At 39.9% G+C, this 14,740-nt stretch overlaps 1 protein-coding gene across 1 annotated transcript; it reads left to right on the forward strand.

The window, feature by feature from the left end:
* The first annotated feature begins 270 nt into the window (after positions 1 to 270).
* Positions 271 to 14,265, forward strand: LRRIQ4 (leucine rich repeats and IQ motif containing 4). The gene is made up of 6 exons (XM_019643915.1): positions 271 to 344; positions 6,773 to 7,823; positions 9,088 to 9,261; positions 10,729 to 10,867; positions 11,909 to 12,150; positions 14,149 to 14,265. The coding sequence occupies exons 2-6, from the start codon at positions 6,801 to 6,803 to the stop codon at positions 14,263 to 14,265; spliced, it is 1,695 nt and encodes a 564-aa protein (XP_019499460.1). The 5' UTR covers positions 271 to 344; positions 6,773 to 6,800.
* The last annotated feature ends 475 nt before the right edge of the window (positions 14,266 to 14,740 follow it).

Here is a 14,740-nt window from a genome sequence, read left to right on the forward strand (position 1 = left end):
ACCTTGTCTGGGCCCAGATCTCCCCACCCCGTGTAAAAGACACACGGAGGGTGGGCGACCAGCTCCTTTGCAGGGAGAAGTTTTCCAGGTTTAGGGGGCATCGCTGTTGGGCCTGGGCCTGGGCCTGGGCCGGGACTACAAAGATGATTATGACACAGTCCCCTCCCAAAGTATGCACACAGCTGCAGAGGCCACGTGCAAAAGCAGATGACAGCACCAGCACGGATAGCTAAGGAGCATAAGGATCAGTCTTGGGCGGGTAAGGCATACGGGAAGGCTTCTTGGCTGGTATGAGTGAACCTGCCAGAGAGCCGAACTGCTTGGTGCCTTCTGGAGACGCGCAGGTACTTGGGGCTGCTCAGATGAGTACAGAGAGTTGGGGGACAGGCAGGGCCATATCCACGTGGAGCCCTGTGCATCCTCTGAGAAACATAGTTGTTCTGGGACGGGGTGCTAGGAGCCCAAAGATCAGGAACAGCTGATGGAGAGTGGATTTGACACACCCTAGGGGCGATGAGGTCTGAAGCAGCTGCAGCAGCCTAAGGCCTTAGCTAAGGCGGGACTTAGGGGAATGAGACGGTTGGAGACAGAACCCAGAGATAGTTACAGAGTAACATAATCAGGATTTGGTACTTGGACATGGGAAGGAGAAGAAGAGGAAGGCGGGTAGGAGAGGTTTTCTGTGTGGGGTTACTATGGACCCAAGAGAAGCGAGACAAGGACCCTGTAGAGGACTCTGGAGCCAGCCAGACACCCTCGATGTGAAACCAGGTTGTTTATTAACACAGTTCAAAGATGAAAAGCAAAATGTCTGAATCCTATCTTCCTCATGCTACCCCACTAGATAAGTCCAGACCAGCACTCTACTGCCAAGAAAATGTGCTGGGTAAGGCAGGGGTCTCTTGAAACCCTCTGTAGCCCACAGATTTTAAGCATCACTTGAAATATTTCTTCAGGTTAAACATGATGATGGAAAACAATTATGTGTTCATTGACCCCATGTTCTACCAACAAAGTTGAGAAGTGGCTTGAAATACTAACGTGTGAGTACGGTACAATCCAGCATCTGCCCTTCTCTGAAAGTGTTTTGAGTTAAGAAGAAAAAAGAAAGTAAAGAGAGGTTGAGGGTTAATTGATTGCTGCTCCAGGAAAAGGGAGGGATAGTCTTCCAAGGGAGCAAAAAATGCAGAATCAGACTTTTATTTTAGAGAGTGACTAATAAACAGGGTCAGACAGAAGAAACAGAAAAGAGCTGCTTTAACCAAACAGCACATACAGCACTGTTCTCACTCACTATCTACCTTAGCAAAACCAAAGCAGTATTTACACAGAAATACAGCCTGCTGTTTCAAAATGCATATCAAATATATGGTCAAAAAGACCCTAGCCATCTGTACAACTCATTTCCATCAGGACATTTCTCATTACCCCCAGTGATTTCCAGATGGAGCAGGGATGTCCTTTGTAGAGCACCCCTCCCCTTGAGAACCACTGGAGGGCAGGGGCCACAGAGAGGGGGCAGATATCACTGAGCTGGCTTCAAGGAAGCTTACAGTGAATTCATTGGGTGCTTATGTATCAAGTACCCAGAGGAACAGTCTAACTTGAATCTGAACTAACTTCTAACTTTCTAGAAGTCAGAACCAAGAGAATATATGAAGGTATGTGTCCCCTTGCTTCGATAAAAGGCAGCATTTATGTTTATCTAGCACCTTATAGTGGGAAGGTTTAGTAAGTATATTTTCATGTGACTTAACGAACATGTCTTTGACTATAGTTTTGTAGACACTCCAGAAATATTCTTCAAATGATTGTTTCTTTTATTGTAACTATTTTAAAAACCAACAGCATGATGTTTAATTATGACTTAAGGAAGTCATGTCTTGAGGAAACAAAGATAATAGGGTCTAGGTAATTTTTTCCTGATAATATGGAGCTAGAACTCAAAGGATCTGGGGGAAGTCATAATTAACATACCCATTAGCTATTTTTCATGGCTATCAGATGGCTTAACTGAGGTGCTAGCAAGTGCTGGAACAGAGTAAATTCCTGGTTGGATTTTCTTAGAAGTATCTGAAGTGCTGACTTCTGGTGCTCTTCATGCATGAATGTTTAGGTACTGAATATGGCACATGGAAAAATTAGTGTATTTGTTATTTAAAAAATGATTTTGGCCCATGGGTAAAAGAGTGAGTTGCATAAAAAGTTCACATTCTTATTTTCTGATGAGAAAATATGTCAGGGATTAATATTGGATTAGTGCCCAAACTCTTCCTGCTCCTTATACAAGTAACATTTTGAATTACCAAATTCTAAAAACAGAAGAAGAAGAAAAAGCTTTGTCAATGAGTTACTAGATCTATAGTTTGTGGTAGAAAGTAAGGCAATGAGGGTGAAACATATTTTTAAATGAATAAGATGTGACTTTTGAGTCTATTTAAAGGAAACAAGTCCTGAGAAGCTATTTCAGATCAATAATTGGGCGACAATGGGGATGGAGGCACACTGAGCTAACAGTTCTGGCAAAAGGATGTTCTGCTTAAGGCCTTTTTCAGATCAGAGATTTTCAAAAGGACAGGGTTATTGGATCCCAGCCTGGTGGAACACTTCACTCTACAAAACTTTCAGAGCTCATTATCAGATTATAGATTTTTTTCCCCTTCTACCATTTATCTTAAGAAAACAAACCAAGCATCTCAAAAACCCAGTACAAACTATGATCAGTTTCTAATCATAAAGCACGTTTAACACCGAATGTGTGGGTTTTCCAGAACAAGCAATTCTCCAGTTCTCTCCAGACATCAACTAGGTGTCATACAATTTAATGCTGACACTACCCAGTTAGCACAGACCCCCCAGGTAGAGGACTCAGTCCTACAAGACTTCTTCCCACTTCAGAAGCCAGTCACAAGTTCCAGGTTTGTCCCCTATTCTTCTACCAATAGGCTATAAATCAAGGGTTCCCACAACTTCCTCTTCAGGTTCAGTAATTTGCTTTAATGGTTCACTGAATTCAGGGAAACACTTTACTTATTACTACCTTTTACTACAAAGGCTACAACTCAGGAGCAGCCAAACAATAGAGATGCATAGGGTTAGGTATGGCGAAGGGGTGTAGAGCTTCCATGCCCTCTCTGGGTGCACCACCTTCCCAGCACCTGGATGTACTCACCAACTCAGAAGCTATCTAAACCCCATTGTTTAGGGTTTTTATGTAGGTTCTATTATATAGGCATGATTAAACCATTGGCCATTGGTGATTAACTCTATCTCCAGCCCCTCTCTCCTGAGATTGGAGGCTGGAGCTGAAAGTTCAGTACCTTTAATCAAGTGGTTGGTACGTTTGGCAATCAACCTCCATCCTGAAGCTCTCAAGAAAATGACAAGAATTACCTCATTAGCATAAATTTGGGTGTGATCCAAGGGGGCTTATTAGGAGTAACAAAAGATGCTCCTCTCACTCAAGTCAGAAAATTCCATGGGTTTTAACTTTCGCTGCATTATTGATTTCACAATTTTTTTCAAAATGTGTCATAAATCCACAAAAAACAAAAAGTTGATATTTTGACTATTTTATGCATTTAATAACAATTTGAGCTGCTTTGTATGTAAGTGACATTATTTTTGTGTATAAAAATTTCAGGTATATTCATTCAGATATATCTGACTGTCATAGCAAAAGGGTTAAGAAGCTCTGTGTCAGGAACTTGGGAACAAAGACTATATATATATATATATATATATATATATATATATATATATATATATATATATATATATATATATATTTCTAATTACAATATATCACAATATCACACCCAGAATCTGCCTTTATTGTTGACTCAGCTATTTAGATTCTCCCTTGCCCCTGCCAAAAATCTAAAGTTGCTTGCTTATAAAAAGTTTTCCACTGATGTCTGAAGTTTATATGGGACCTCATTTCAGTATTATTTGAGGCCAAATTTTTTCAAGGGATTTTATAGTTTCCCAGAAATTTTTATCAAAGCAAAGCACAGTGTTATGTTACCGTTACATGATTTTCCAGTCGTAGGTCTATTAAGGCTACTTTTAGCTGGTCTGTATTAGAGGGAAAAGATGGTAAAGTTTTAAGCAAAATCTTGAAATTATTTTAACTATTAATAGAATGTAATCAGAGAGAGTCACACACCATATTAACCTCAGGATCCTAATCTCATCTATCCAGTTTGTGTGTAATTAGATGTGGAAACAAAAATATCAACACTTGTTATAAATTTGAGAGGATTGATCATTTTCCTAAATGGTTTTGTCAGGCATTAAAGTTACATAAAGAAGAGCTAATTATTAAACTGTCCAACTCTGGCTCTTTAAAATGAAGATGCAACAAGCTATTCCACTTAGAAACTCTATAGTAATATTAGATAGCAATAAGTTAATTTGACCATGTTCAGGTAGCAATTCCTAGGAAACAAATAGCCAATAAGGAATCAATCTTTCTCAGCCTTATTTACAGTGGTTGAATTACTGGCAAAGCTGTTGCAAATCAATCCTGGCTTTACAACCCTCTTTTATTAAATCCACTAACAGGTATACAATATACATAGCTTTCAGAGGACCATCAAATTGGTTCCAGACACATGTAGAATATCTGGCTAAGGTGAGATAATATATATACACACACATGCAGACATTCTAGGTAGGTCTCATCATGGAGCAAGATGAACTTTAGGAGAAATAAGTTCTTTTATGTGTCTAGAAGCCCCAATACGCCTGTGTTAACCCTAATCCAGATGGCTAGTCCACAGGAATTTCCCCCAAATGATTCTGTTGGAAGGATGTGAAAGACAATCAAGCCTAAAACCTCACGCCCAAGAATGGTTCTAATAAAAATCAGGCTTCTTGTGAACAAATGATGTTACAAACCTAGGTGAGGTTAAGTCAAATTCTTTGCTCCTGCTCCCACATCCTGCTATGTTCTGAGAAGAGCCCTTATAGTTGTGTTTCTTTATCTGTAAAACAGGAATCATAATGGTGCCTTCTTCTTAGAGTTCTTGTGAGGGTTAAATAAGTTAATTTAAGCAAAGCCTAGAGCACATAATAAGTGACCTGGGTGTTCTCTGTTTTTATTTATATTATCACCTCAGTCTGACTACCGTGGATTATCTAGGAGCCTTCAGCATTTCAGTAGTTGAGGAAACTGGAGATTTTATCCTATAGGACTGAACAGTATTAATCTGTCTGGTGACCAAATGACAAAAATGTTGGAGACAGTTGGTTCTAGACATAATTTAATCAATGATAAATCATTTTGTTTCTTTAAATAAGAGAGAGCAACACCATCCCAGAGCTCTTTTTGAGGGTAGGTATATAGTGACAAAGGTCTGAACCACATACTGTTATCTTGCCAGGAGCAGTAATATTAACTGTGGGGCTGGCAATGCACCCACTCCATCCAGGGACTGGGCCTTAACCTACAAAGCAAGTCAATGATGCTACAGTCAAGCTGGCCACCATCACATCATAGTCTTTCTGCCTTCCCCCTTAGTGTGTGTGTGTGTGTGTGTGTGTGTGTGTGTGTGTGTGTGTTAATGACCAAGGACTTAGCTTACTGTAACACAATATTAACATCTTAGATTTATAAGATTTATAAAGCTAGTAGTGTAAGTCTGCCAATTTTGTTATTATTCAAGACTGTCTTTTGCAATTCTAGGTCCTTTGCATTTTCATATAAATTTTAGAATCAGCTTGTTGACTTCTACCAAAAAAGAAAAAAAGCCTTGCTGAGATTTTGATTGGGATTGCATTAAAACAATAGTATTGACATCTTAACATTACTTAGGGTTCTAATCCATGGATATAACTTATGTCTCCATTTAATTTCTTACTGGATTGCAGCTTTAGGCCATTTCAATTCACTGAAATTTCAAATGTCTTGCTTAGGGATTTAAACCCCTCCCCCAGCCAGGTTTAGGGATCTAAGACCATAAGTGGAAAGAATCTCTCTCTGCTTTTTTAGTCCAGCCTGTAAGCTTCCCTAAAGCCACTAAGTCACCCCAGTCTAATGGAGGAGAGCCAGCTGGTGGGGAGAACTGACTGTGTATATACTTGAGGCTCCTCTAGATTCTAATCCACAATGCCGGCTCACACATGGCTGTAAAAAGTCTGGCTGTACTAACAATTGTCACCTCAATAAACTTTAATTATAAAGAAAAATCCCCCCCCCCCAAAAAAAGTTTGGCTGTTTTCTTCCTGTCCCGGAAAGTCCTTTGCCTGTGACTTTAGAAGGCTTGCTTGTCTACCTGCCAGTCGCCAAACTTGAAAATGCCACCAGGCACAAAAGTGCCCACTGGTCTCTACTTGTTTAGGAAGGGCTAGTCTATTTCTCAAATTGAATTCTCTTGGCCTTCTTTGCATCCATAACTCTGGTGGCTTAGAGGAAAAATACAATATTTTAAAATGTTGGTTTTTTCCTAGTGTTTTCACAGTGTTTGTGGTAAGAGCAATGATCTTTTGCAAACTTCTACATTCTACCCAGAAACAGAATCAAGATAGGCATTTAAAAAAACGGAAATTAGACAATCTTTGTTTGGACATTAGTCAACCTATTAGGAGAAAGCAGAGTCTACACTTTAATTCTTCTCCCAACACGAAACACAAAAACCTACATTTTATGTTGTGTCATAATGTCAAGCACTAAATCAACTGAATTTTAATTTTATCTCTCTTAAGGATACCAAGTCTGATGGTAGGTTAAACTCTGATTTTTTTCCCCTTTCTTTTCACGATATTTCAGGTTTTGAATATTTCAATTTTCCATCAAAATGTCAAATGACATCATAAAATTAGTAGAACGCTCATCTAAAATACATCAGAAAAATAATCCACAACATATCTTTGATAGAACATTTTTCATTGATGCTTCTAATCAGAGCTTGGCTATCATTCCATTGGAGATCTTAGAATTAAAAGAATTAGAAGAAGTGCATCTGGAAAATAACCAGATTGAAGAAATCCCCCAGGATATTCAGCATTTAAAGAATGTCAAAATCCTCTACCTGAACAAGAACAAGCTGAGCAAGCTATGCCCCGAACTGGGGAAACTGAGCAACCTGGAGGGCCTGGACCTGAGTGACAACCCCCTCCTCTCCTCCTCCCTCCAAGCGCTCGGGTGCAACCGTAAGCTGCGTGAGCTCCGCCTCTACAACACCCACCTGGGGGAGATCCCCATCGAAATCTGTAAATGCCTTCACCATCTCGAGCTGCTCGGGCTGGCCAGAAACCACCTGAAGTCTCTGCCCAAGGAAATTGTGAACCAGACCAAACTGAGGGAGATCTACCTGAAGCGAAACCAGTTTGAAGTTTTCCCGCCGGAGCTCTGTGTTCTCTACAACCTGGAGATCATTGACCTCGATGAGAACAAACTAACGGTCATCCCAGAAGAAATTGGGAACCTAACGAGGCTGCAGAAGTTCTACGTGGCCCATAACGACCTGTACTTTCTACCCGAGTCGCTGTGCCAGTGTAGCAAATTGTCGGTGCTGGATTTATCCTACAACCGCCTCCACTCCATCCCGCACACCCTGGAGGAGCTCTCGGAGATGACAGAGATTGGGCTGAGTGGGAACCCCCTGGAGAAGGTGCCGCGTCTCATCCGCAAGTGGACCTCACTGCATCTGCTCTACCTGCGCAACACCGGCCTGCGGGGGCTGCGGCGCTCGCTTAGAAGGCTGGTCAACCTGCGCTTCCTGGACCTCAGTCAGAACCATCTGGAAAGCTGTCCGTTGCAACTCTGTGCACTGAAGAACTTGGAAATCCTGGCACTGGATGATAATAAAATATGGCAGGTACTGATTCCCTTCCTGTCTGTCACTATGCTCTCCTCAGGGGCCCTTTCTCTCCTAAATTGGTGTGGTTCTGTATCTAAACATCAGCACATTCGAACTGACTTTATGGATAAAAATCCAGAGTTCACAAACATATCCAACAAGGTGATCTTTTATATTATTTCCAAATAACAATAGTAATCATAAATAGTAGCTAATATTTATTTATAAATATGGTGTTACTGGGCAAAGTGTTTTAACGTGGTTTATCTCATTTAATCCTCACAATGACTTTTTTTTTAATTTTTATTGGGGAATTGGGGGGATGGGAACAGTGCTGGGGAATTGGGGAAAGGGGAACAGACAAGTTGCTGTCGTTTTTGTTCTTCAATCTAGTTGTGGAGGATGTTGCTTCACTGGCCCAAGTTGGCACCATCATTGCGCTCTTCTCTGGCGAGGCAGATCAGTCGCCGGCTTCTGGACGGCCGCTCACTGCGGCTGCTGGCCGCTCACGCTGGCTGCTGGCCACACACAGTAGCCCATGGCAATCCACTGCCACAGGGACTGCAGCCCACGCCGTCGCCGGCGACTCACGGCAGCCCAGCTCCAGGTTGAGCTGTTGTTCAGCATCTTAGCTGTGGAGGGCAGTGTCACTGGCCCTCATATGTGGGATCCGAACCGGGGCCCTCTGGCATCCCAAGCGAGTTCTTAACCATCGCGCCACTCGGCCGGCCCTCCCAAGCCAACTCTTAACCAACGAGCCACTTGGCTGGCCCCTAAAAAGCCTTTTAGGGTGAGAGGTCATATCACTAAACTGATCAGTTCTAATAACTGAATTAATTATGGATAATTGCAATATTACACTAATAACGTCAGCCCATTTTCTTTTGGTAGTGTCAAGCATTTGCTGCAGTGCAATTCAAAAATTTGCAATAAAGTAGGTAAAAATTACCCCAATTTAAAGCAGTGCATGAAAGTGAAGAGCAGAGAGTCTCCGAGAAAAAGTGGAATTTCAGACTGTAGATCTACAAGTAAAAATACTATTGGGTTGACGGGAAAGTCATGATGCATTTTTGCAATGAAAAACATAGAAAAAATACGTCATGACTTTTCCGACAACCCAATATGTATATATACAAACATGTGCAAACTTGTCATCAATAGGAATTGCTAAATTGCTCTATTTTTTTGTTGAACAATCTGCCTCAAAACTAAAAGTCCAATTTATTTTCTTACTGTTAAAAATAACATTGACCTGAAACTTATCTTTTTGGAATACTTCTAGTTACCTTCAGACTTTTGCTTACTTTCAAAGCTGAAGATGCTTGGACTAACCGGGAATCAGTTTTTTTCATTTCCGGAAGAAGTCCTTTCTTTAGAGTCTTTAGAGAAATTATACATTGGGCAAGATAAGGGATCCAAGCTCACCTATGTGCCAGAGCTCATTTGGAAACTACAGGTAAGCCTCCCCAAATGAGCAGGCAAAGAAGTACATGCCTGCTCATTCCTTAAGATGGCTAACATTGAGAAAACATGGCGGTGTCCCCACAGGCTGCATGTGGAATCAACCATACTAGACTTCCAGCTCCAAACCAGCAGTCATTATTTGGAGGCTTCCACTGTCTTCCTGAACAACCCCCAGATTTATACCCAAAAAACATTTTATTGTGATTGCTATTGGGTATGTCATTGGACATGTACTTTCCACTTTTTGGTTTGGCAAGTTTTATTTGCAGGAATTGAGCCATACTGTGTTCCATTTAGTTTCCATCCTTTAAAAGTAGCCTCTGTACATTGTACTATTTTGAAGTTAAAGTATCATACAGGTGACATGGCTGGGAGCCTGCATTTTGGATGGGGCAGTATGACCTCCCTCCCTGCATGGTGAAAGGCACATCATAGTTTATTTCACTCTTGCACCAGGTTTGCTAAAGATGGGTCCAAGCACTGTTCTAAATTCTGGCAAAACAACATGATAACTTTATTCAAAGTAGCCATACCAGTGTGTTTTTATTATTACACATACTTTATGGAATTGTTACTTTTTTCACGTTCCTGGTACTGCACTCTTAATACTGATTAAGTAGTTGTGGGCCACTGCATAATCCCCAGTCGTGTCACTGAGCAATGGTATGTACAGCACAGATACTTCTCACATATGACACATGGTTCCTATTCCTAATTCTCCATTCCTTTGCCCTATGTTCATAGAACTCTGTTCATCATCTTGCTCCGTGTACATATCATGCTGCACTCCAAAATCTTAGGGCGAAATGCAAATGAATTTTTGCCCAGTGAATTTGAAAATAGTTAACCCATTATCTGTACATTTTGGCTACTTCCACTTGGGCACTGTTGGATTGATATTTGAGGAAATTACACTTCTATGGCAACTGCCACAGTTAATTAGCTATTGAAAGGGAACAAAGGATATATGTCGTTAAATGATCCAAATTATTTTTCCATAAAGTTCTTGTGAAACAGATAAACACTAGAGTTCCATGTTTTCTTTTCCCCGCATAAATGGGACCGATATCTAATGGCTAACTCAAAAAAATTTTTATTTTTTATAGTGGTCTTTTAAAATCCACCCTCCCTTTATTCCAGTGCATAATAACCCTCACTGAAAGAGCAAGGGAAGGCGGGGGGGCAGTGACCAGTTAGCACAGTTGGTTGGAGTGTGGCGCTGATAGCACTAGGGTTGCCGGTTCAATCCCCGCATGGGCCACTGTGAGCTGCACCCTCCCTGAGAGAGTCAAGTATGCCATTGTAGCACGAAAGCAATGTGTAACCAATGATCGTGGCTGTTCCCCAATAAAATAAAAAAAAGAAAAAAGAAAGAGCATGGGAACTCACAGGTGATTCTGGTTATTAGAATTCATTTATTAATGTAAGGATCATTGTGGTATACTCTATGCTATTTCAGAATCTTAAAGAGCTGTATATAGAGAACAACCATCTGGAGCATCTGCCAGTTTCCTTAGGGTCAATACCTAATCTGGAAATTCTTGATTGCCGTCACAATCTGCTTAAGCGACTTCCAGACACCATCTGCCAAGCACAAGGTGAGGAAACTTAGTAGATCTGCAGCCTTGGAGTTTTGCAGCCTTGAGGCCAGCATTTTCCATGATGATGGCTTCCTTCTTTACTAAAGACCAATCTTGTGTTTAGAGAGCTTGGACCTAACCCATGATCTCCTTGCAGCACTAGTGATGTGGGGAAGGCCAGGTGCCCGACCAGTGCAGTCAAGAGCCTCACAAAGGCAGTTCGATTATTTATTGGGAATTGAAAAGAAAAGTAAACAGCCACTACTAAGGAAATCAGCGTTCATCTGTATAGTAATTACACCACCAATATGTTACTGAATACCTACTACGTGCCAGAATTTGGAGTTGGGGGTCCTGCAGTAAATTTGTATTACATCACTAAGTCATTTGAATAAAAGGAAAAACATTTTCACCTGAGTGGTAAAATCAGCAAGGGGAGGGAGGCTTTTAGAGTTACATCATTGACATGAAAAGTCATACATGATTTGTATTTAAACACTCAAACATTTTCCACCAGGCTAAATCATTCTTTACTTGTACATCCATCAATCCATCCGGTCACTTAAGCTTTTTCTGAGCTCCAGCTGAGCCCACAACAAAAAATTGTTTTTGCCATAATATGCTGAATCTTCAGGTTTATGGATATGTTTCCAAACTAAGACTATTCTTTAATGAAAGGGAGGTGAAGGAATATGAGTGGAAGCTGTTGTCTACCCACAAGACATTCAAAGATTAGAGGCTGAGGGGCGGGTATGCCATACTTATTAATTCTCCTGACCATACATTTTTATCCTGTCCTTGGTCCCTGGAGGAATAAAACATTCTCAAAATTTTTTAGTGTTTACTATTTTTCTGTCCCTAATACTTAGCATTTACACTAGCTCCAACAACTTTGAGTTGTTATAAAGAAGAGAACTTCGGTTTGCCTCATTAAATCTGATGTCTTTTGTAACATGGCACAGTAGGAAACAAACATTTCAAAGTGACTGGACTAACGAATGCACATTTTAATTTTGCCTGTTTTTAAGATAAATCCATCATTTAAAAATATTGTTTCAGCTTTGAAGGAATTACGGCTTGAGGACAACTTGCTCACTCATCTTCCGGAGAATTTAGATTGTCTAGTGAATCTAAAGGTTCTGACACTGATGGACAATCCCATGGAAGAACCCCCAATAGATGTGTGCGCCAAAGGCAAGGAGGCTATAGTGACATACCTCAAAGAGAAAAGAGATATGAAAATAATGGCAACAAAGGTAAAATCAGCAAAAACACAGGATAATAAATTCACAGTTTGCTTTGTTAGTGTTAAACACATAGATTGCCCAATGGGGCTGCTTTTTACACATCTATACCTGTCTTCCCTGCAAGTAGAGGCTCTTATTTACTTTTATATCCCCAGGGGTAAGGGAGAGAATTTTAGAACATCATCCTAGCATTTTTGTCTTTTATTGTTCCCTAGCACCTTGTCAGATAAGAAGCCAACAAAGAGACAAAAGGAACCAAAACTTCAAATTTCAAAATGATCTAACATTCTTGGATCTAAAATACTTCACTGGAGTGAAATGCTGATATTAACAGAGTCAGTCAGATAAGGCTGAAAAATTAGAAATGAAAGCATTTACAAGGAGCAGTGGTCTAAAGATCAGAGTTCTGTTCCGCCACTAACTGGGATCAAAGGGCCAAGCACCCTGTCACTCTCCCCCTTGCCCATCAAGCCCATGGAGACATTAGGAAACCCTAGACCTACCAGGAATGTGTCCATTTCAGTCAATGTTCTGTATTCTTTATTCCGCTGGTCAACCACCCCCTGCCCTATCGTCTCACATATTGTCTCACCAGATGACTGCACGAGTCTTCTAATTAGTGTCCCTAATTCCATGCCTGCTTTCCATAAAATGTACCTTTGACTCAGTAGTCAGACTGATGCCGTGAAAACATAGGTCGATCAGCCATTCCTCTGCTAAAATCGACAATTCTCCATTTTCCCTGGAGTAAGAAATAGTCTTTGTCTGCAAGATCCACTATCGATGGCCCTCAACTATATCAGACGCAAGGCCCTCCCTTTTATGATAAATATGATGTGATACCTCTTTTACTCTTCTGAAATTAAACTCATAGATAATATCTACCAAAACCACATAATTTTAATAAATGAAAATAATGCCTGCGCTGCAACATAAAGGAAAAAGAAAAGGAAATTAATTTATATGAAAATATTTATTTTAATACATATATACTTGGGAATGACTACACTGGAATAATGAAAATAATAATTTTGGGATACTTCCTAAAAGCATTTTAAAAAAACCGTGTGTCCTCTGGCACATTTTAAAATTGATATTTAAAATTTATTGCCACTAAGTTTAAATCATTGCAAAAGATTTACTTTCCAATGAATTTTAAATATTGACAGCTTCCAATAGAGCTGATCAACATTTTAAATATATCTAATGGAATATAAATACCATTCTGATTTAATATTTCAGTCAACATCAATTTATAAAATACTTGAACAAGCTCTTATTTTACAGGCAGAAATGTTGTCATACCTTTTTCTTCTTGAATGTGTATTTCTATCCCATTTGCCCCTCAGAATTGATCTTAATGGTTTTTTTTGTTTATTTTATTATTAATTTTAGGTGATCTTAATGTTTTGTATATATAATTTAAAGTCATTTATAGATCACCTTTCATACTTCTAGGCAATAAAAATATTTATATAAATACAATTTTAAAATTCAAATTTTTTTCTGTGTCACAGGGTTTTTAATGTTCTGGATTATTCCATTTTATTAGTCATATTGCAATTATTGTTAGTATAAAATTGATCAAAACAATATAACATCTATTATAAATTTTGATATTTAATTATTAGACCTATAGGATTTGGGGGAACTACACATAAATGAGAGAGACTTTTTCACAGTTTATATATCCTTGCGTAAATATTATTTATTGCTAGAATGAGAGGGTTTGACATTGGTTCTATTCCTGTTTTTTGTTTTACAGATTAAGTGCTGAGAGACCTTGTTCACATAGATAAGTTGATAAGAATGGAATAAGTCTTGTTTTTATTGTCAATATTTTGTTTTAAATGGCAATGCCTTACACATCTCTTGAAATTTTTCCAGATTTATACCCCTCCAAATCAGATAACAAGCTCTAATGGACAAATCAGCTGATCTTCCTCCAATTTTCTTGAAGGCAGAGTTGGAAGGCAAAAGGATTGGCTACCCTGTCCTTAGAGCCAACATTCATAATACTATTTTGAATTGCCCCTTTTTTTGGTGTCCCAGAGGTTTTTGGAGTCCAGGGCAACACATTCTAGTGAGATTCAGATGGATGAGAGGCGAGTCAGAGGGGCAGTTGTGAAGAGGGAGGTGGGAATGGAGAATCAGCGACTGTGTTCATAGGCAAATACGTTTTAGGAAGGGGTACATAAGGAAGTTGAAGCTCTGGAAATGGATTGCCTCCCAACTCTCCAGGCCTGCACGGCCTTGGAAAGTCTTTGTAGACCAGGCACATAATTAATTGAAGACTGCTAAACCTTAAAACAAAATGCCCTGTAAATTCCCAGAATACCACTAGAGGGCAATACTGTCCCTCTGGAAATTCATCACCCTAACTGATTTGCTGCTTTCACTCCCCATCTCATCTTTCCCGTTTTCATTTTATGTGAGTCACAGACAGGATTCTTGGTGTTTTCTTAAGACCCAAGCATGCTCCTGCTTCAGAGCCTTAAAACTGGCTCCTCCCTCTGCCTGGATATGGACAAGACTCTGCCCTCACTTAGTTCAGTCTGTGCTCAAATATCCTCATATTGGCCCTTGATCTACCTTATATAAAAAGCATACCCCCACCCACCTCATTCATTCATTCATTCATTCA

Source organism: Hipposideros armiger, unplaced genomic scaffold, assembly GCF_001890085.2.
Source record: "Hipposideros armiger isolate ML-2016 unplaced genomic scaffold, ASM189008v1 scaffold_83, whole genome shotgun sequence".
In the NCBI taxonomy this organism is placed as follows: domain Eukaryota; kingdom Metazoa; phylum Chordata; class Mammalia; order Chiroptera; family Hipposideridae; genus Hipposideros; species Hipposideros armiger.